General features: G+C 37.1%; 2 protein-coding genes across 6 annotated transcripts in view; both read right to left on the bottom strand.

Annotated features, from left to right (window-relative positions):
- Window positions 1-16,195, bottom strand: part of XRN1 (5'-3' exoribonuclease 1) — a 100,686-nt gene extending 84,491 nt beyond the window's left edge. Inside the window, exons 1-6 of one of the 3 annotated variants that reach the window (XM_049709825.1) lie at window positions 16,005-16,195; window positions 8,196-8,428; window positions 4,609-4,706; window positions 3,327-3,436; window positions 3,126-3,236; window positions 1,052-1,134 (exon numbers count right to left, since the gene is read on the bottom strand). In XM_049709825.1, the coding sequence (XP_049565782.1) occupies window positions 1,052-1,134; window positions 3,126-3,236; window positions 3,327-3,436; window positions 4,609-4,706; window positions 8,196-8,428; window positions 16,005-16,079 (710 nt within the window). In that variant the 5' untranslated portion in view covers window positions 16,080-16,195. The remainder of the gene's footprint in view (window positions 1-1,051; window positions 1,135-3,125; window positions 3,237-3,326; window positions 3,437-4,608; window positions 4,707-8,195; window positions 8,429-16,004) is intronic. The other 2 variants (XM_012536139.3, XM_033402779.2) reach the window with 2 other exon arrangements.
- Window positions 16,196-17,324: 1,129 nt separating this feature from the next.
- The window catches only part of ATR (ATR serine/threonine kinase), a 104,266-nt gene continuing 97,754 nt past the window's right edge, over window positions 17,325-23,836 (bottom strand). For all 3 annotated transcript variants that reach the window (XM_033402776.1, XM_033402777.2, XM_004278242.3), the window contains 3 exons: window positions 23,458-23,609; window positions 18,920-19,025; window positions 17,325-17,686 (listed from right to left, as the gene is read on the bottom strand). In XM_033402776.1, the coding sequence (XP_033258667.1) occupies window positions 17,513-17,686; window positions 18,920-19,025; window positions 23,458-23,609 (432 nt within the window). In that variant the 3' untranslated portion in view covers window positions 17,325-17,512. The remainder of the gene's footprint in view (window positions 17,687-18,919; window positions 19,026-23,457; window positions 23,610-23,836) is intronic.

Below are 23,836 nucleotides of genomic sequence, written 5' to 3'. Positions count from 1 at the left end.
CTGAAATCAAAGATACAGAGAACAGACTGATGATTCACAAAGGTAGGGGATGGGGGTGGGTGAAATGGGTGAAGGCGGTGAAAAGGTATAAATTTCCAGTTATAAGATAAATAAGCTCTGAGGATGTAATGCACAGCAGGTAACTATATTTAAAAACATTATTTTCAATTAAAGGAAAAAAAAGAAGAAAGGAGGCAAAAGACTTGTACACTAAAACTACAAAACTGAAAGAAATTAAAGAAGACATAAATGAATGGAATGACATTTTATGTTAATAGACTGGAAGACTTGATATCAAGATGTGAATGCTACCCAAAGGGATCTATAGATTCAATGCTGTCCCGATCAAAATCCCAACTTTTTTACAAAAAAATCCAGAAAACCTATCTTAAAAATTATTAACCTCAGGAGACCCCAAACAGCCAAAATAATCGTGAAAAAGAAGAATATAGTTGGAGGTCTCACCCTTCCTGATTTCAAAACTTACTACAAAGCTACAGTTATCAAAATACTTGTGGTACTGGCATAAAGACTGACATATAGACCAACGGAATAGAATACAGATCCCAGAAATAAACCCTTGCATATATGGTCACGTGATTTTTGACCAGGGAGCCAAGATCATTCAATGGGGAAAAGACAGTTTTTCAACAAATGTTGTTCAGAAAACTGGACATCCACATGCAAAAGAATGAAGACAGACCATTACCTTACACCACATATAAAAATTAACTCGACATAGATCAAAGACCTAAATGTTAAGAGTTAATACTTATAAAACCCTTAGAATAAAATGGGAAAAGGCTTTATGACTTAGCATTCAGCAATGATTTCTTGCATATTACACTATAAAGTACAGGCAACAAAAGAAAAAAATAGATTGGAATTCATCAAAATTAAAAATTTTGTACATCAAATGACGCTATCAACAGAGTGAAAAGGCAACGCAGGGACTGGGAGAAAATATTTACAGGTCATATACCTGTTAAGGGATTACTATTCCTAATTTAATTTCTGTTCCACCTCCTGATATATAGGCAGTATGATTTACCTTTGTGTCTTTTTGCCACCAAACCGAACCTCTTCTCTTAAAAGAGAGAAATGTGCTTCATGACTTGTTAATCCAAGCATAATCTGTTGAAAAATGATGAAGAAATGTTTCTATTCTCTCATTTTTTATAGCATCGGGTTCACAAAAGCAATCAAAAAACGTTTCTATATAGAGAACATGCTTATTTAAGGAAAATAATTCATTAGCAAATTAAATGTATAAATATCAAAATATGATACATCTACAGGTTATAAATTGGGTAAATTCTGTGTACTTTTCTAAGAAAAAAAAGTTCACTTTAGACTCACATAACCTTTATAACCACCCCACTGTACCCCCATAAAAAACCCCAATAATGTTCTCTTGGTTTTTACACCTTTCCACTTGCCACGGAGGAATGGGCAAGGAATTAGGGCAACAGCATTTCCATGACAGAAGAATACAGGACTCTTCTGGAGGCCAAGATACCTTTAGTGTGTGGAAACTCAGAAAAAACTGGAAAAGGATATTTTCAGTTAATATTCTCACATAGTATTCTAATCCCCAAAGTAAGTCAAATAGTCTAGTGAGCCGTATCAACCAATTGCAATGTATATTGTTTATTTTCATTTAATCCTGATTCAAAGAAAATAAAACATTTATGAAGCAATCAGGGAAATGAGAATACTAAATGGTTATTTATATATTAAACAGTGATTTGTTAATTTTTGTTTTATGTGGGATATCATTGGGGTTATCATTTTTAATATTCTCCATCATGAAATATTTATAGATTAGATAATACATGTCATATACTTCAAGAATACAGGGGATGGGCTTCCCTCATGGCACAGTGGTTAAGAATCTGCCTGCCAATGCAGGGGACACGGGTTCGAGCCCTGGTCCGGGAAGATCCCACATGGCCTGGAGCAACTAAGCCCGTGCGCCACAACTACTGAGCCTGTGTTCTACAGCCCACGAGCCACAATTACTGAGCCCACGTGCTACAATTACTGAAGCCCACGTGCCTAGAGCCCATGCTCTGCAACAAGAGAAGCCACCGCAATGAGAAGCCCACACACTGCAACGAAGAGTAGCCCCCGCTCGCCGCAACTAGAGAAAGCCCACGCACAGCAACGAAGACCAACGCAGCCAAAAAATAAATAAATACATAAATTTATTAAAAAAAAAAGAAAAAAGTCTTAAAAAAAAAAAAAAGAATCCAGGGGAGGAGAAGGAAGGAGACAGATGATTAGGGAAAGGAGCTGAAGGTTACTGAAGGCAGATGAAGGACACAAGGAGGTTCATTATGCTCTCTCCTTTACATCTGTTTATATTTGCAAATTTCTGTAATAGAAAGTTAAAACAAAAAGAGTCTAGCAAACTTGGGTTATGGAGTCATCAGATCAGGTGGTATTAAAAATCCTGTATTAAGAATGAGGGTAAAAAGGGCCCTCTATCCTGACCTCAGCAGAGTATTCATAGCACTAGGGTCAGTCAGGTGTGAACACTAACTATAGAGACCTGTTGATCATAAACTATGGCAAAAGAACTCCTTTTCCAAATGTTTTAGAACTTTGGTAATAGCAGAAGTAGCAATCATTATTATATCTCTGATATTTGTTCCCATAGCCAGAAATCTTCTTAAATGTTTTTTTTAATTTTTAATTTTTTTTTTTTTGGCTGCGTTTGGTCTTCATTGCTGTGCGTGGGCTTTCTCTAATTGTCGCGAGTGGGGGCTACTCTTCGTTGCGGTGTGCGGGCTTCTCATTGTGGTGACTTCTCGTTGTGGAGCACAGGCTCTAGGCGTGCGGGCTTCAGTAGCTGTGACACACAAGCTCTAGAGCTCAGGCTCAGTAGTTGTGGCTCGTGGGCTCTAGAGCACAGGCTCAGTAGTTGTGGCGCACGGGCTTAGTTGCTCCGCGGCATGTGGGATCTTCCCGGACCAGGGCTCGAACCCGTGTCTCCTGCATTGGCAGGCGGATTCTTAACCACTGCGCCACCAGAGAAGCCCAGAAATCTTCTTTTATTAAGACCAAGTTTCCTAGATATTTTAACTACAATGGCATAAGATTAGAATAAACATTATACCTACCAAGTCAGCATCTAAGCCATAAAGACAGTGTCTGGTGTTTGGATCATGATCTGGCTTTGCCTTCTCGGATCTGATAAATTCCATGATTTTATGTTCTCCTTCTCCAGGAGTCTAAATATAATGTTTAAAAAAAATGTGGTAATATGCTATATTTCTCAAGATTAAATTTAAAAAACTCTTTAAATAAAATAAGATAATAACCTCATGGCCTGAGAAATAGATGGTAACTCCTTGCCACGACTTGTCTGTAGAAATTTTCATATTTACAAAATACTTCAGATGTTCGTGTAACCTGGCCATGAATTCAGTCCCTAAAAATAAAAGGTTTTTAAAAATTTAATCTGAGAGAGATATAAAAACAGTGAGTTCCCAGTGACAACATGAAATTGGATCTGGGTATCCAGGGAATAGCTAGGTATAAGATCTCCCAAGGAGGTCAAAAGCTCTCTTGCTTATCTTGAAAAGCGAGTAATGTTGTATCTTTCCCAACCAAATATCACAACTATTTCCAATTTTACCAGGCACCCCAAAATGAAGTTAATGTCAGATGGGGAAATTCAAAGAAGGTTACTGCTGCCTTAGGACTATGCTTCAAATATTTTCACACAAGGGCAGGGTTTCAACACTCCAACAAACTTCAATCTTCTATTTCTCTGCTGGATTCTAAAGTTTTTGGTTTTTTTTAAGGCATGTAGCTTCAAGAAGATTGCCAATAACAACAACTATTATCATTACTATTTTTAACCTGAAAAATTACTATTAATATGGAAACTGAGTCTACAATGATTATGTTTCAGGAAAAGCCCAGATAGTCAATAGTCAAAGGCAATAAGTCTTAAACTGTATAACGATAAAACTGGTTATTAAATTGCGCAATGTGTCATTAGGGGACTTAATGAAAGAGAAAACTACCATAGTAAAAATTAATGAGATAGTACGATTATAAGATTTTTTTTTCAATGTAAAGAATTATAATGATGTTAGACAAAACTCTAGGAAGGGCAGACTGTGCTGTTGCATATAAGATTAAACTTGTAATACTGATTAATTCTTCCTTAAAGTCACAGAAATCTTAACAGCCTCTGAGAAGAAGAGTAAGCACTCTAGATGAGGAAAGTGGGTTTCTTCTCCTGAATACAAGCTAGCTCTATGAACTTGGGTGAACCGCAACCTCATTGAGTCAGCTTTCATACAAATAAATGGCAGGAGTAGGACTGATCTTGTAAGTTCCTTCTAGGTCAGGAATTTTGTGCATCTGGGAGAGTCCTGTCCATAGGTGCCCTTATCAGCATTGGTAAATCCCTACAGTGGGTCTCCATAGGGGTATTTATGACCAAGGTGACCAAACCATCTCATGAAGAGACATAACTGGGAAAATACAGCAAATAGAATCCTAAGGACAAAATAAATAGAGGTTAGAAAAGAGAAATAAATTTACATTTACATTTTAAATCTGCCAGAATTTTTCTCTCAGTGAATTTACCTGGTGTAATGCAGTTGGAATCAAATCTGGCCTCTGTAGGAAGAGTTTCTCCTTTTTCTATTGCCTTTTTAATTTTGTCTTCTGCTTCCTTTGCTGACCTTAAATGTTAAGGGGGAAAAGAAGTGCTCAACTTTCTGGAAAAAATAGAGATCTCTACATAGAGTAAACGGTTATTTAGAAGTTTTTGTAACTAAAATACTAATTCATCAATTTTAAGTTCAAAACATATAAGTTTTGAAACGTCTATAATCAATAAAGATGAGCCTCAGAATTGTTTCTTTTCATTTAAAGAACTGAGTTTTTCAGCTAGGGACTATAGAAGTATATATATTATATTATTATATTACATTATAACAGTATAAAACTGACAAAGAATGTTACAAATACTTATTATAAAGTAATTCTTTTCTAATCACAAATATACAGCATATTAGTTCTAGAAATAATTTCAAAAGTATAGCATAAACATTCATTATACACACTACATTTAATAATATCAAATAAGTACATCATTAAAATGATCTCTAAGAATATTATATAAAAATAATTATAAAATTGTAATGTATATCTTTGGGTTTCCTCATGAAAACATCTAAAGCGAAAGCCTAATAACATTAATGACATCAGTAGCCAAAATGATCTCATTTTTGAGGCAACAGGATTTACTAAGAAGAACATGATTTTTAGAGTCCGATAGACACAGGTTTGAATACTGGCATCCCAATTCAATCTGGCTTCTCCAGTTACCCATGTGTGGCACACAAATATGCCACATGGCATACAAGTTAGGAAGTCCTGCTTTATGTACATTTTCTACAGCCTTGTTATTAGCTCTATCTACTGTGCCCTGTGGAATTCTATTTCTGCGATAAACAAACTCTTCTTCGTATTTAACCTCTCTCTCTTACCAACCTCTTCAATATAACAAAGACTCTGAAGATATCAACTCATTTGTAATCACTCCAATGGAAGCCATTCTTTCCTCTTTTCTCCGCTTCCTTCTTTGACTGAAGAAATGATTATTCAATGTTACTATGTGACAAGTTCTTGGGATACAACAAAAAAGAAATGATTCCTCTTCTCGGAATTTACACTCTAGTGGGGAGATAGAAATTAAACAGCCATAATGTCTAATGTAGCTGCAATATAGAGAATGTTTGGGACAGGGGCAAGGCAAAACTATTAAAGTAATCTAGGTAGAAGATTATGGTGGCCTAGGCTGACAGTAGCAGTAAAGATGAAAAGAAGTAAGTAGATATGAGGAATAAGGAAGAGAGAGAAGTCCAATTACTCTTGGACTTTGGAGTTGAGCAGTTATTTACATGATGTTATTCACAGAAACATAGAAGGAAGGCAGGTTTGAGGCAAAGATGAGTTCAGTTCTGAATATATTAAGCCTGAAATGTATCTATGGTATCCAGAGGAGGTATTTAGCAGGCATTTGGATGTATACAAGCTCTGGAAAGAGATATCCACCAGAAAGATAAGTTTGGGAGTCATCAGTACAGATTCAGTACTTAAAGTCATCGGATAAGATATCTTAGGACCCAGGACGGAACCTTAAGAAACATCAATATTTGAGACAAAGCAGAGGAAGAGAATATAACAAGGAGATTAAGAAGGTACAGTCAGAAAGAATTCCCTGGAGTACAGTGGTTAGAGCTTGGCACTTCCACTGCCGGGGCCCAGGTTCCATCCCCGGTCATAGAGTATAGTTACCTGAAGGTCATGGGAAGGAAGTTCAAGAAAGAAATAATGGTCAACACTGCTAAATACCAGAGATAAATGAAGTAATATAAAGACAGAATTATTCTCTAGATTTAGCCCCTTTAAGGAGTCTATTAATAATCTTGTAAGGAAGTTTCAGTGGCACGGTGGGGATGAAAGACAGATGGCAGCAGATTTAAAAGATGGCAGAGATGCGAAGTGATGAGGATTAAAGATTATGAGCGAAGAAAACAGTCGTCATGGAGAATGAGGAAAAGCTGACTGGGGGATTTGGAGGAAACATGGCACACTCGATGCCGCCACAGTACTGAGCGAATGCTTGTGGTGGTTAGGGTCAGCTGGCCCTCGACGCCCATTCCTCTCTCCTAGTCTGTCTTCTGATACTGGAGAGGTTGGAAGAAAGCTATAAAAAAATTAAACTCTCAGGCTTCCCTGCAGCTAGGCTTCTGGATATGACTTAGCTTCTTAATCTCTGGATCAGAGCTAAAGGAATAAATTCCTAGAACTACCTGTTCTGGTCAGGGCCTCTGAACTCCTCACCTTCCTGAATGTTGCAGTAGTGATGCCATCAGTGGGTGAGTTCTATGGTGCTGTTCTGGAAGTCATTCTTAAAGGCTAACCTAAATGCACAACCTTTTGGCTTTTACAATGATTTTTATAAGCACCCAATTCTCTGTATTATATTTCTTTCTGCTCAGAATAGTTAAATTTCTATTACCTGCAACTGATTGATACAGTGGGCTTATATTAACCCTTTCTCAACACTAGATTATCTAGCCCAGCAGCACCCCATAACTAGTTTAACAAATACCAGGGGAATCTGGTAAACATAGTTTCCAGGGCCTAGTTTTTAGAGGTTCAGATTAAGTAAGTCTTGGGTGGTACTTGAGAATCTAAATTTTAGTAAGAGATGGCCCTTGTCTTCAAGGATTTCACAGTTCCAATATCTTCAGTATCTTTTCTCTTTTGATATTTAAATTAGTAGAGTTTACCATCCTCTACCCATTCTCACTGCTAGCCTTCTCCAAGGTACTCTCCCACCTTCCTTGATGATTTCCACATCTGATTCATAGGTGCCCTTTCTACTTCTTTACCTGCCATTGTGATGAAAGGAAAGGATCTATTAGGCTAATGACCTATCAAACTCACTAGACTCAGGGTTTCTTTCCTTCAGTTCCAACAACCCTCTTAACTTTACTCCTGTTACTCATAACAAGGACACTGCATGTTTTCACTGTTATTCAGAAATATTCCACAGGTCCAGGATTTTGACTTTAAAATCCTCTCTGTATACAACTCCTTTTCAACCTTTTGCTTCTACTACCCAAGTCATACACTGGGCTGATAATATCTCGAGTGTCCTAACTCAGTTCTCTTCTCATACTCTATCCATCCCCTTCTAATCTAACTTGCCTTTCTACCCAGTGGGGACCCATGTTCAAGCAGGGTCAGCATCTAGCCCAGGGTCAAATTAAATGTCAGTGATAGTCTCATTAGAACAATCTCTCAGTTCACTCTGCAGTTCCACAGCTCAGGACGAAATACTCTAGGAACTTTCTCTACTACTACCATTTCCAAATTACCAAGTTTTAGGAAGTCTGAAAAATCTGTGACAGAGAACAACAGAGTAACTTTATACAACATATACGTTGAGAAATGACACCTCATTTGAATTCCTAATTCATTTACTTGATTGATAAAACATGACATTGTAAGTCTGAGATACTCCCACTTCTGGGGGGAAATTTAAGCAGAAAAGAAACGTGAATGGGAGATGCACTGTGTTAAGTCAATTACCTTTGAAGTAATATATTTTATTAATCTAAATAGTATTCGAAAATAAACCATAAATGTTTTACCTAAAACGCCTCCCACGCTGCTGGTTCATCTTTGCTCGAGGAGCCACACCGTCAACGGCCATGAAGAACACTTTCCTAGGTTTAATAATGCGAAACAACACCTCCAAGTAGTGAAAAATATCAGTAAAGATTTTATCATCTGAAATTCTGAAGTGAACATCATCATCATTAGGATGGGAACATTGATGTATAATACCATTCATATCCAGGTATAAGTTATCAAATTCAGGAATCTAAAAAACAAAGAAAAATGATCAAGATCATTATTATAATCAACACAGATACCTAGACATCTGATCAAAACCAGGATACAGGGGCTTATTCTTATTATATAAAAACTGAGTAAACAATCACAGTTGAATAAAGAAAGTAAACAGGAGGAATAAGTAAGACAGAGACATATTATGTGGTTACATTATGCACCAAAAGCTTGATCACATTTACTGTCAGGAAATTATCTACTTATTTAAAATAAGATAACCTGAGAAAACACCAAATAAAGCTCTTGGTTGATTTGGTACTCAAAATATTAGTTTCCTTTCTTCCTACAATTTGACATTAACTCCTCAAAGCCTCAATTTCCTCTATAAATGAGTAACATAATGCCCATTTATATCAAAAGGCTATTTGTACATGGTCATTAAAAGGTTTTACAAGTGATTTAAAGCCTTATTGTATATCTGGTTTCACTGAAACAGAATCCTTAATTTGGTTATATTAACTTAAAAAGCTTAGATTATGTCAAGAAATTTAGGAAACTTTGAAAACTGATTTGTTTTTTATAGGTGGATTAAATAGTTTCTAGACTTTGGCTAACAGGCATCTACTTTTATAGAAAGGCCTTCATGGTTCTGACTCTGATTGACGTTTCCTCTATTTAAATGTCTGTGAACAAGTAATGGGAACACTACTGAAACAAATATAAACTAACAAGGAACTAAAATGGGCACAACTTAGTATCTAGTGTAATTAAGGGATCTGAGAGTAGTCTGCCTTACATACTAATTGAAGAAAAGTATTTTGAATTTTCAAACATAAAAACATAATGGGCATTTCTGTATAAACTTAATGAAAACTATCTCTAAACAATTATTCAAATTTTACCATATGCATAGGTAACAATACATTTTCCTGTTATTGAGAAAATAACATGCCTTTGAGTTTTAGGAGTAAAAAGTTTTGGTCCTTGAATCAATGAACACCATAAAAATACATTTATAAAACACCTATTTACATAGGATTGGACTAAGTAAAAAAAATTTAAATGCCCTTAGTGAGTATTAGACTCGAATGAAATGACAACTGTGATCATGAGGTTTTAAATGTACATTCAAGATTTACTGTTTGTTTCAAGAAATCTAAAAACCTCAATCAAAATCTCAATGTGATTTTTTTTTTGAGGGGGTGGGGGTACTTTACAAAATGATTACAAAGTTTCCTTAGGAGAATAAACATGTAAGAGAGCATATTAAAGGGAGCGTAATGAAGGAAAACCTGCCCTATATGATATTTTTAATTATAAAATAGACAGTTTAATTGAACCAAATAGTTTAGAAGTAGTCCAAATGTACACAGAAATTTAGTATATAAGAGACATTTCAAATCAGTGAAAGAAAGGGATGGGGCACCTAGGTAACTATTTGGAAACAAAACTGTATTTCACCTTATAACAAAATAAATTCCAGAAGGATTAGAAATTTTAATGTGAGATATGTAAGTAAAACAATTATATACAAATATTTTGGCAATTTTCATGTGGGAAAGTTAGAAATCATAAATCAAACAAATGATGGAGTTGGCTACCTAAAAATGTATTTTTAAAATCTTGTAGGGAAAAAACAGTGCCATAAACAAGCCCAACTGAAAATGACAAAATGCAGGAAAATACTTGCAAATTAGGGCCAAGTCAACATTCCTAATGTACAGAACAACCCTCAAATATCAAGTAAGAAAAAGAGCATATGTTAAAAGTAAGTATGGAAAATGCAAAGCAATTCAAAAGAAGAAACACAAAAGTCTAAATGATATGAAAAAAATGTTCAACATTCCCAAATTTCTAATTAAAATGATACATCATTTTCCCCATCATGTTAGCAAAGATTAGAAAGATGGATGTTACCCAATATTGGTAAGAATTTGGAGAAATGCATATTTCATGTTATTAAAAGCAATAGCTGGCATTTATTAGCTTATTAGGTGCCACACATTGGGCTAAACACTTACATTCATTCTCTCACTTAATTATGGTAACAATCTTAAAAGAGAGATATTTCGATTCCCCATTTTATATTAGAGGAAAATCACAGGGCTAAAAGGGAGAGAGGTGGCATAGACATATACCCAATAGTCTGGGATGGGAATATAAACTGGTGTAACTAATATGAAAATATATATCAAAATTTGAGGTGTGCACATCTTTTGTGTGTGTGTGTGTGTGTGTGTGTGTGTGTGTATGTGCACATCTGTGACCCAGGACTTCTACTATTGGAAATTTATCCTGAGAAATAATCAGAAATGTGCACAAAGACATAAGTACAAGATTATTCATGGCAGTATTGTTCGGAAAAGATAAAAAATTATATTATGTAACAAATGGGAAAAGAATTTGAAAAAGGATACGTGTCAATATATATGTAACTGAATCACTTTGCTGTACACCTGAAACTAACACAACATTGTTAATCAACTATACTCCAATATAAAATAAAAAGTTAAAAAAAAGAAAAGATAAAAAATGAAAACAATGCCTAATAATAAAGAAAATTGATAATGGTACATCCACACAAGGGAATACTACAAAGCAATTACAAATTATAATATAGATTCATATTTGGCATGGGATAATGTACATAATACATATGGTCAAGTGACAAAAGTAGTTTATAAAACAGTAGGTAAATTATTATCCCACTTATTGAAAATATTTATCTACATATGTATCTGCATAGAAACTGGACCATAGTGTATGGGCAATTTGTGGTTTCTTAGAATAGTAAATGTTATTGGTCAGAGGGTTTAATTCTTTCCCCCCATCTACCTCCAGTAACCTAGGACATTGAGTAAGCATATAGTAGACGTGCAACTTCCCCTTGGATTTTCTGTATTAGGCTTTGTTTTTTGTTTGTTTGTTTGGTATTTTATAATCTTTCTGTAATTTCCACATTCTGGTCTAGTCTATTGTCCTCAACTTTAAGGAAAGTGCTTTTTTTAAAAAATAATGTTTTGCTTGGTTTCATCCCTCCTCCCTCTCCTTTCCTTCCTTTCTTTCTCCCTATTTACTTATTTACTTAACTCCTTACACTCCCAAGCCTTCACTGAACAAGAAATATGCTAACAGTAAGATAAGGCTGCACAAAGTATTATATATCTCCGTATTTTTGGATCCTATGGTACATAATTTTTATATTCAATACAGATTTATGAAATAACTATAATTTTATAGTCATAATATACTTCTACCAAACTACTGGACCACTTGAACTAGGCATCAAAAATAGTTCTAGGTGTGTACACATTCAAACACCAATATAAGTCTTGTATATACTATCCATGTCAAGAATTCTCTAAAATAGGAATAGAGTTAAGCTCTACTATTTGTTTGTGTCACCTTTCTTTCTTTTTTCTAATATTACCAGCCATTGGTGCTTAATGCCTATTTCTATTAACTTATTTGAGGTTGCAAAATGGTGATATTCTATCACTTCTTTTTTTATTAATTGTAATACTTTTATAAAGGGGATCATTCTGCCTCTTGGTTACCCAGTGGTACAGGAAAGGTTTTCAAAATTGGGAACTGTGGGGCTTCCCTGGTGGCGCAGTAGTTGAGAGTCCGCCTGCCGATGCAGGGGACACGGGTTCGTGACCCGGTCTGGGAAGATCTCACATGCCACGGAGCGGCTGGGCCCGTGAGCCATGGCCGCTGAGTCTGCGCGTCCGGAGCCTGTGCTCCGCAACAGGAGAGGCCACAACAGTGAGAGGCCCGCGTACCGCAAAAAAAAAAAATAAATAAATAAAATAAAATACCCTTTAATTAGGTATTTATCATATCACACACACGAGTTTCAGAAAAACAATATTAATATTACCACTAATATGATTAATGGTAATATAATTTTTTTTGCATAACTTTTCCCCATTCTCTCTTACTCCCATTTATTTTATAGTTGTGCTATCTAAACATTGTCAGAACACATAGCCATCATACAATAAACTCTCTCTTCACTCTTATTTTGATTTTGTTCTACAGGAAATTATATTTAATGTTCACCACTGGTATTTATGTTGATATTTCCCCAGTCCTTTTGATTGTCTGAAGCTCATTCTCTAGCAGATTCCTCAAGAAAGTGCTCAAAGGAACAATATTGCCTGACTTCTCCTACACTGATCATTTGACCAGCTTATCGTTTATACTTAAAAGTCAGTTGAGGGCCTCCCTGGTGGTGCAGTGGTTGAGAATCTGCCTGCCAATGCAGGGGACACGGTACTGGTCTGGGAAGCCCTGGTCTGGGAAGATCCCACATGCCACGAAGCAACTGGGACCGTGAGCCACAACTACTGAGCCTGCGCGTCTGGAGCCTGTGCTCCGCAACAAGAGAGGCCGCGACAGTGAGAGGCCCGCGCACCGTGATGAAGAGTGGCCCCTGCTCGCCACAACTAGAGAAAGCCCTCATACAGAAACGAAGGCCCAACACAGGCAAAAATAATAAATAAATAAATTAAATTAAAAAAAAAAAGTCAGTTGAGTATCTTTATGTTACTCCATTTTTTTCTGGCATAAAGCACTACTGTGAAAAACTATGATTGGAACCTGATTTTCTTTCCCTTACAAGTCATATGTTCCTTTCTTGTACTTGTACAAAAGCTTTTTTCTCTTTTTCTTTAAAGTCCATGAATTTAACTAGAACATGTCTTGATGTTGGTTATCTGAGTCAATATTCTTGGGTACATGGTATATTCTTTCAACATGGCTTCAATTTTTTTTTTTTAATTTCAGGAAAGGTTTCTTTAATTATAGTTTTAGTATTTGTTCTGTTATATTGCTTTGAACCTTTTTATCTTCTAAAATTTTCTCTTATTTCCACCTTCTATTTTTTTCTTATGACATCATTTGTTTTTGCCTTGCTACTACTTTAGGCTTCACTTCTGATGTGATTTTGCCATTTATGTCTAATTTTCTTTAGGTTCTGTCACCTTATTCCTGAGTTTTTGTAATTGATATATGTTGTTCTTTCATGTCGTATTTTCTTAGTGCCTTTAGCTCATTCTGAAATAGTAGGTTGTAGTTTTGGTCTGTTATGTGTGCATGTTTTTATTGCAAGCTTTTACTGTCTGTATGAATATTATTTTGTTCCCCTTTTCCCCCATAATAACTTTGTATACTATTTGACCTTGACACTTTTCTATCATTCATTTTTATGTAAACTTAATTTTCCTGAACTTTTGGAATGAGAAGGGGTTCAGGAAAGCTTTAACTTTACAAAGCTCCCTCTTCTGCTATTTTGGGGTAGTATTAAAAAATATGGTGGCTTGCCTGGTTTGTTTTCTAAGATTTCTTGACTCTGTAACCCTCCCTCGCTTTTATCTTGACCTTCTTATCTCTCTTGTCCCCTTCCTGAAAAAATTTTATTTCACTCCCAGCACTTTCTCCTTAGGGTGGGCTCTGCCTTAGAATGGTACCTTGCCAAGTCAGTTTTGTGGGTTCACAGGAGTTAGACTGCTCCTGCCCTTTAAAACCCCCCAGTTACAGCTACTGCTATCTAATAGGCCTGTAGAGTCTTAGTGAATATTCTGGAGTTCTGCTCTCAGGTTCATCAGATGTTGCCCCATTTCTCCTTCTTCCTCTTGCACACATGCCAACACCAACTGGGTCTAGAGGCTATCGGTAGTCTGTCCCCATCAAATTGTATCTTGGGGTTCATGGGGATACCCTGTCATATGGTTTTGTTGTAATTGTTCTATGGATTTTAAATTTAGCTATCTAGTTTCTCTTTCTGTTTTCAAATGAGGATTCAGGGAAACCAAAAACTATGCTATGTCACCACTGCCACCATCTTCCCAGAACCCACCCCTCCATCCAGTCCCTTTCCCCAAGGACTAGCTTTTGAACTGCTGTGACTTAGGAACTACCATGTTTTAAGTACTGCTTGAGAGAGTAGCTGGTGATTTCTTTTTGAAAGACATCACTTTGATGAACCAAGTTTTAAACCTATTGTTAGTGTTCGTGTCATAAAATTGCCTTAAAGCCATTATTTTTGTTCAGTAACAAAATTCCTCAAGATGGAGAAAATCCAAGATCCTTACACCAAACCAAATTCTGTGCCAAAGAGTACAGAGTAAAAAGATTACTGAACAGATTGTGCATTGTCAAGTTAGTCTGAATTTTTCAATTTAGAGATAAAGTGCCTGATGCATGGCAGGTACTCAAATATTTGAGTGAAGGATCCAGGAAACGCCTAAGTTCGTTGTCACCATTTTTATCCTCTTCTCTGGAAAGAAATGTTTCCCTAAATCTAATTCAACCCATGCTTCAAATAAAGACAAACCACCATTCTGGAATTTTTGGTAAGCTTTTCCTCATATACCAAACCTGACTGGAATCCACCAACAAAGAATCCTTTCCAGAAGTTTAACCCCATCTTCATGCTTACAGTACTTTTTAAAAATAATAAACCATAATTTAATAGACAGCATGATGGTGTTCACTGTATTATTTCCCTCCATGTTAATACGATGCTATCCATCTCAACTAACTCAATTAGCTGTACAAATTTCAAAAATGACTTTGTGTGTGTGTGTCAGAAGTGGGATTTGAACCCACGCCTCCATTCGGAGACAAAAATGACTTTTTTCTGTAAAATATAAAATGGGCAAAAGAGCTACCAAAACCATTAAATGGGACAAACACTAGACCCAAAGTCCAGTTTACCTAATAGACGACTGCTTACTATTTTTTTCCGCAGTTCCAATACCTAAACTACATTTTTGAAGTCTGCACATAAACGTTGCCCTGGGGTCATTATATACCGAATATTACTATTCCTAGTATTAGTGCTCTAACAATCTGTTTCTCTCTCCGTTCACCCCACGTCTCCTTCCTCCCTCATCTCCTTCCTCCCTCTCTCTCTCCCTTCTCTCTTTCACACACACACACACACACACATTCACACAATGAAGCTTCCAAATAACTGCCCCGGCCCCGTCCAAATGTATTTTTATTTCTTTTGGAACAGGGGATTGGTACGGTCCTTGGGGTAACAGAAAAAGAGTAAGGAACTGTATCATAAATATGAACCATCAGCCACGTCAAAAAGTCTACGCGTTGGGGGTAGGGCGGGATGCAGCTCTAGATACGGGAAAGTAAACAAGGGGATTCAACTGCGTTGGCCGATATTATTGTTTGTACGTAGGCCTGTTGCTCTGGCTGGGGATTGGGGGAAGGTCCTAGGAGGACAACCATCCCACCTCCAAAAAGAAAAACGAAACCTGCAGCTCCCTGGGGAGGAAAGGGAAGCACTCCCGAAAGCGCTCCTCCCGGGACTTGATTGCGAAGTCGCGGCAGGCCCGGCCCGGGCAGAAGCTGTCAGAACAGCCGCATCCCCGCCGCTCTGCCCACAGGAGAGCGACTTGCGTCTTCGCCCCCACTCAGATCACCAGGGTGTCCTCAAACGTTCTGCTCCCCTCCCTTCGCCACTCAGCCAGCTGACGACGAGCAAGAAGGAGGCGGCGGAGACCCCCGGTCCCAGGGTGGAGAAAGGGCCGCCGAGCCCCGGGTCCTCCGCCTTCTGGGCCTCTGACCCCTTGCTTACCCACCTGATGCTCCTTCACCACTTCGCTGAGGCAGGGATACCGCTCCGAGATCCATCGATAAAACTTAGGGACTCCCATTTCGACCGTCAGTACTAACTCAAGTCAGGGCCAAATCGAAACCAAACGCCCCGCCGGGGCCTACGCTGCCGCCTCTGGCCGTCGCTCCGCAGATGACAACACACTGCCCGGCCAACCATAGAGAGCGGCCGCCGGGCCTAGAGCGGCCGGCTTCGAGACTGCATCTCCGGGGCGGGGCTCTAGCCCCGGCCCGAACTCGCTGCCGCGGAGCTGCCTGGTTACATTTAAGAGCGCCAGGCGTTTTTGAACGCGTGTGTGAAATTCAGTTCTGAAAATGTCAGTTGACAGACCTGAGCGCTGTTAAGTGGATTTGGAAGGGGGTGAAAACCTCACGAGACGACTGGAAGAGTCCTGGCTGCTTCCGTTTTATGGGATTACTAATCTCTGTTTTTCAACACAGATTTGGAAAGGTCTGATGATTTATTTGGTTTAGTTTGTTTTGCGAGCGGAAATTTTTTCTTTCAGGATACAACAAAAATTTCTCTTAAAAACGTTCTTTTCCAAATTATTTGCGTAAAATGATTTCCTAACTCCCCTCCACCCAGCTTCCTCCTTAACTCTTAACATTAGGCCTTCGATAGGAAAGTATACGTTTAGTTTTCACATTTATACCTCTTGGGTTATTACATTTTCCCCCATCACACTTCAGCTGTACAAAAAGGCAGAATTTTGTAAGGTAAACTTAAGTGAAATTATCTTACAAAAAGATTATGTTTTCATTTATTTGTATGTAATAACCTCTTTGCTTTGGAATTATTTTAAATCTTCTGCAATAAAATGTACCCCCAAATTTAACGTTAAAATTTTTTAGATTATAAAACCTCATGAAATTTTAAGTAATGCTGTTTCCCCCAACCACTGGATTCTGCATTCTGGTACACTTAGTATGACAGCATCTTTAAAATTACAGAATGTTTATATAGTTTTCATATTCATGTTAATTGGCTAATTTTTTTTCCCTATCACATTTTCAACAAATACAAAAAGAGTATTACTAAGTGAACTTAATGATGTGCTATTTATGTTTACATCTCTCTTACTAGAAAGTTCCCAGAGGGAAGGGGATCCGTGCTTTGTCTACAGTATTTATTCAATATGATTTTTTGTTCAAATGAATCCTTATGTTAGTACTTAAAATCAACGAAAGTTGTAAAATGAAATTAGGCTGGCTTGTTTCTCGCAAATACATTTTTTTAAGAGCATAAGAACATATGATATTCCATTTCTCCAGTTATACACAGTATATGTTAAGAAAGCAGTTTATTTAACAACATATATTATTTTAAATATTGTTAACAATCAGGGAGAAATATCAGTTACTGTGAGAACATAAACATAAGTTGTACTTTGGAACTGAATAGATACAACCACAGATTAATGATCCAAGTGCATTAATTTTAGATTATTAACATATTCTTTGAAGTAACTCCATTTCACATATATGGGGTCCAACCAAGGTACATCTGGCATAGCAAGTTTTCATCAGTTGCTTCTTGTATAAGGTAATGCACATGTCCTTCAATAGATAACGGCAGTCCTGTCACTCTATTTCGGGTCTTGATTACACCTTGTAGTCTCTGCTCAATGTCAAGAACATGGGTTTTGGCCTAAAAAGAAATTGAAAATCATAAGGACTAAGGACCCAATGACATGTAGATGTTTATAATTTGGAATTACTGCCTTTCTTTTATCTAACAAATATTAATGTCATTTTACTGATCATTACCTCTTTTGTAAGAGCAAATGCAGACAAAGGAGAGAAGCAATGAAACAAATACAATAACTTGAGATACTGATCTCGAGGCTTGCAATGTTGATCTAACATCAACTGGACATTTTTCAGGACTCTGAAATACAAGGGAATCTCTTCCATGTTAGGAGTCTAGAAAAATAATAGTATAAAAAAATCTACTCTGAAAAGTGTTTAGGACTTAAACATTTGAATATTAGTATTCTAATAACAGCAACAATACTCTAATGCCTAATGTTTAGATTATGTTATATGCAAATGGGAGTTCTAAGTGAGCTACTTGGAATTCTACATATTTTTCTCAATCAAGAAAGCATATCAGAATGCAAAAGTGAGAATGATGTAATTAGAAAAACAATCCTCAAATCTATTCTAACTTATTTAAAATAACTATCTGGAAAATTTGAGGATTCGGCTAATATAGTCAGCTCTCTGCAGCCAATGATTCAACCAACCACGGACTGAAAATATTCAGGGGAAAAAAATTCCATAAAGTTCCAAAAAGGAAAACTTCAACTTGCCATGCACCAGCAACTATTTACATAGCATTTACACTGTATTTGCAACTATTTACATGGTATTTACATTGTACTAGGTATTATAAGTAATCTAGAGATGACTTAAAGTATATGGGACGATATACACAGGTTATATACAAATCCTACAGCATCTTATATACGGGAGTTGAGCATTCCAGGATTTTCGTATCCACAGGGGGGTCCTGGAACCTATCCCCCATGGAAATCAAGGGGCAAGGGACTACTATGTTAGTAAAGAGTTCTACATATTGAAGCTGAGACCTGCTGCTCTATAAATTCAGGCAATTTGTGTTCAAGTTTTTCCCACTCTATATCATAACTGTGATTTGTTTATGGTTAAACAAGCATGTGTTGAACTCTGTTTTTACTATACTAATGATAAGAATGTTAACATTAGTAATGACAATAAAGAAAACTTATGGCATTGTCATACTAGATAGAGAACTAAATTTCAGAGTATTCAATGGTCAGTCACTGACAGTATTTAGAATTAGTTCCCATTTGTAGAGATATACAATATCGGTTCATATCAAGCTACACCTTCTACTAACCTTTTCGTTGACAACTTCCCCTGTTTCATTCAGTGGTGCTTTGGAATGCCCTTTCACTGGTTTACTCCATTCCACAAGAGGATCATGTAGAAAAGTCTTTAAGACACTAAAATGGAAACAAATATTATGGTAATAATACAATGTTATCTTTGTAAAAAGAACTCTCATTAAAGTCAACACTTAGGTGAAGGATAACTACTGAAGGATGAGAAGCTAATGGTAATACTCTTACAAAACACATTACTACCGTTTCAGAAAATGCTATGCTTCCTCCTTCAGAGAACTTGCTTTGCCTACATCTAACTATCCAATGTATTCTACCATAATGCCTGGTAGACAGGTTTTAAATAAAAAAGTGAATAAGTGAGCTTTAAATGTCCTTTTGAAAAACTACTTCCCACAGCTAACATCATATTTAATGGTAAAAGACTGGCTTCTTCACCCCTAAGATTAGGAACAAGACAAGGATGTAGATGTCTCGCCATGGCTATTTGACATTGATCTAGCTAGGGCAATTAGGCAAGAAAAAGAAAAGGCACTGAGATTAGATTAGAAAAAGTAAAACTATCCCTATCTACAGGTGACCTGTTGTTGTAGAGAGAAAATCTTAAGGTATCTGCAAAAATAACTATGACAACTAACAAATGAGTTCATTAAGGTTGCAGGATACAAGATCAATATAAAAATTTAGTTATATTTCTATACACTAGCAATGAACAATCCAAACATGAAATTAAGAAAAAAATTCCATTTAGAAATACTTAGGAACACATTTTTAAAAAGTTAAATACAAGATTTACAAACGAAAAATTATAAAACGTTGAAAGAAATTGAAGAAGACTTAAATAAATGGAAAGATATCCTATGTTCATGGATCAAAAGACTTAAGATGGCAATACTCCCTAAATTGATTTACAGATTCAATGCCATTCCTATCAAAATCCAGGCTGGCCTTTGCAGAAATTGGCAAGATGATCTTAAAATGCACATGGAAATGCAAGAGACTCATAACAGTCAAATAGTCTTGAAAAAGAAAAAAAAAGTCAGAGGATTCACACTTCCTGACTTCAAAACATACTACAAAGCTATAGTAATCAGGAGAATGTGCTATTGGCATAAGGTTAGACATACAGATCAATGGAATAAAACTGAGTATCTAGAAATACACCCTTACATGTATGGTCAATTGATTTTCAACAGAAATGTCAAGACAATTAAATAGAGAAAAATAGGGCTTCCCTGGTGGCACAGTTGTTGGGAGTCCGCCTGCCGATGCAGGGGATGCGGGTTCATGCCCCAGTCCAGGAAGATCCCACATGCCGCGGAGCGGCTAGGCCCGTGAGCCATGGCCGCTGAGCCTGCGCGTCCGGAGCCTGTGCTCCACAACGGGAGAGGCCACGACAGTGAGAGGCCCGCGTACCAAAAAAAGAAAAGAAAAAAAAAAAAAAAGAGAAAAATAATCTCTTCAAAAATGGTGCTGGCAAAAACAGAAATACAGATCAATGGAACAGGGTAGAAAGCCCAGAGATAAACCCATGCATATATGGTCACCTTATTTTTGATAAAGGAGGCAAGAATATACAATGGAAAAAAGACAGCCTCTTCAATAAGTGGTGCTGGGAAAACTGGACAGCTACATGTAAAAGAACAAAATTAGAACAGTCCCTAACACCATACACAAAAATAAACTCAAAATGGGTTAAAGACCTAAATGTAAGGCCAGACACTATCAAACTCTTAGAGGAAAACATAGGCAGAACACTCTATGACATAAATCACAGCAAGATCCTTTCTGACCCACCTCCTAGAGAAATGGAAATAAAAACAAAAATAAACAAATGGGATCTAATGAAACTTAAAAGCTTTTGCACAGCAAAGGAAACCATAAACAAGACAAAAAGACAACCCTCAGAATGGGAGAAAATATTTGCAAACGAAGCAACTGGCCAAGGATTAATCTCCAAACTTTACAAGCAGCTCATGCAGCTCAATATCAAAAAAACAAACAACCCAATCCAAAAATGGGCAGAAGATATAAATATACATTTCTCCAAAGAAGATATACAGATTGCCAACAAACACGTGAAAGAATGCTCAACATCATTAATCGTTAGAGAAATGCAAATCAAAAGTACAATGAGATATCACCTCACACTGGTCAGAATGGCCATCATCAAAAAATCTACAAACGATAAATGCTGGAGAGGGTGTGGAGAAAAGGGAACCCTCTTGCATTGTTGGTGGGAATGTAAACAGATACAGCCACTATGGAGAACAGTATGGAAGTTCCTTATAAAACTAAAAATAGAACTACCATACAACCCAGCAATACCACTACTGGGCATATACCCTGAGAAAACCATAATTCAAAAAGAGTCATGTACCATAATGTTCATTGCAGCAGTATTTACAATAGCCAGGACATGGAAGCAACCTAAGTGTCCATCGACAGATGAATGGATAAAGAAGATGTGGCACATATATACAATGGAATATTACGCAGGCATAAAAAAGAAACAAAATTGAGTTATTTGCAGTGAGGTGGATGGACCTAGAGACTGTCATACAGAGTGAAGTAAGTCAGAAAGGGAAAAACAAATATCGTATGCTAACACATATATATGGAATCTAAAAAAAAAATGTTCTGAAGAAACTAGGGACAGGACAGGAATAAAGATGCAGATGTAGAGAATGGGCTTGAGGATATGGGGAGGGGGGAGGGTAATCTGGGATGAAGTGAGAGCATGGCATGGACATATATACACTACCAAATGTAAAACAGATAGCTAGTGGGAAGCAGCTGCATAGCACAGGGAGATCAGCTTGGTGCTTTGTGTCCACCTAGAGGGGTGGGATAGGGAGGGTCGGAGGGAGACGCCAGAGGAAGGAGAAATGGGGATAAATGTATATGTATAGCTGATTCACTTTGTTATACAGCAGAAACTAACACACCATTGTAAAGCAATTATACTCCAATAAAGATGTTAAAAAAAACAAATAATCCAATTTAAAAAAATGGGCAAAGGATTTAAATAGACATTCGTCCAAAGAAGTTATGCGAGTGACCAATAAACATGTAAAGATGCTCAACATAACTGGTCATTAGGGAAATGCAAATTAAAACACAATTAGATACAATTTCATACCCATCAAGATGGATAAAATAATATAGATAGACAATAACAAGTTTTGGTAAGGATGTGGAGAAATTGGAACACTTAGACATTGCTAGTGGGACTATAACATATTACATCTGCTTTGGAAAACAGTTTGAAAGTTCCTCAAAATGTTAAGCTTAGAGTTAACATATCCAGAATCCTACTCATAGGTATAACCAAGAGAACTGAAAACATATATCCACATAAAACCTGTACACAGATGTTCACAGCTACACTATTCACAATAGCCAAAACAATCCCAAATGTCCATTAATTGATGAATGGATAAACGAAAGGTGGCATATCCATATAATAGAATATTATTTGACAATAAAAAAGAATGAAGTACTGATACATGCTAGAGCATAGATAAACCTTAAAAACATCATGCTACTGAAAGAAAACAGACACTAAAGGCCAAATGTTGTATAATTCTACTTATATATGAAATATCCAGAATAGGCAAATCTATAGAGACAGAAAGATTCGTGGTTGCTAGGAGATGGTGGGGAGTAGAGTTAGGGAGTGACTGCTAATTTCTTTTGGAGGTGATGAAAATGTTTCATAATTAGATAGCAGTGATGGTCACACAATCTTGTGAATATACTAAAACCACCGTAGTATGTATATTAGAAGACCAGATTTTGGACGTCCCTGGTAATGTAGTGGTTAAGAATCCGCCTGCCAATGCAGGGAACACGGGTTTGAGCCCTGGTCTGGGAAGATCCCACATGCCATGGAGCAACTCAGCCTGTGCACCACAACTACTGAGCCTGTGCTCTAGAGCCTGCGAGCCACAACTACTGAGCCTGCATGCTACAACTACTGAAGCCCGTGTGCCTAGAGCCTGTGCTTCACAACAAAGAGAAGCCACTACAATGAGAAGCCCACACACTGCAAGGAAGAGTAGCCCCCGCTTGCCGTAACTAGAGAAAGCAGCAATGAAAACCCAATGCAGCCAAAAATAAATTAAGAAAAAAAAAAGACTAAATTTTATGGTATGTAAAATATATCTTAATAAAAGTTATTATTAAAAAACATCTACTTCAGGGCTTCCCTGGTGGCGCAGTGGTTGAGAGTCCGCCTGCCGATGCAGGGGACAAGGGTTCGTGCCCCGGTCCGGGAAGATCCCACATGCCGCGGAGCGGCTGGGCCCGTGAGCCATGGCCGTTGAGCCTGCGCGTCTGGAGCCTGTGCTCCGCAACGGGAGAGGCCACAACAGTGAGAGGCCCACATACCGAAAAAAAGAAAAAAAAAACCCAAAAAAACCCCCCCAAAAACATCTACTTCAACCAGTATAAAGTAGCTCTATATAAAGAAAACTTAGAAACCAATAATCACATTCAAAGTTACTACTGTTTACAAAATATAGATGATTACCTCATTAAAGGTTCTCTCTGATCTCGCATCAGCCTCATTGTAACTTCACAAGCTCTTCGAAAAAGGCCTTCTGTTCCCATAGGACCCATTCCATTAACCATATTATGAGTCATGCGAAATGGAACAATTTCTGGGACCTCAAAGGTTTCTCCCTTAAAACAATGCATTTTATTAAAAAGTAAAGATGCTGGAATTTAAAAATCTTTATGCAAAAAATTAAAAGCTTTTAGGAGAGAGCAAACATACCCTCAAAATATTTGTACGTGCAACTTATGTTAGAGGCCTACATCCTGAAGGAGCCATATGACTCTATCTTTGCTTTTGAGGAGCTGAAACACAACTCCTTGGGTAATATCTAGAGGATGGATGGATTCATCTT

The sequence above is a fragment of the Orcinus orca genome, chromosome 5, assembly GCF_937001465.1.
Source record: "Orcinus orca chromosome 5, mOrcOrc1.1, whole genome shotgun sequence".
In the NCBI taxonomy this organism is placed as follows: domain Eukaryota; kingdom Metazoa; phylum Chordata; class Mammalia; order Artiodactyla; family Delphinidae; genus Orcinus; species Orcinus orca.
This window is presented reverse-complemented; position numbering and strand designations above follow the sequence as displayed.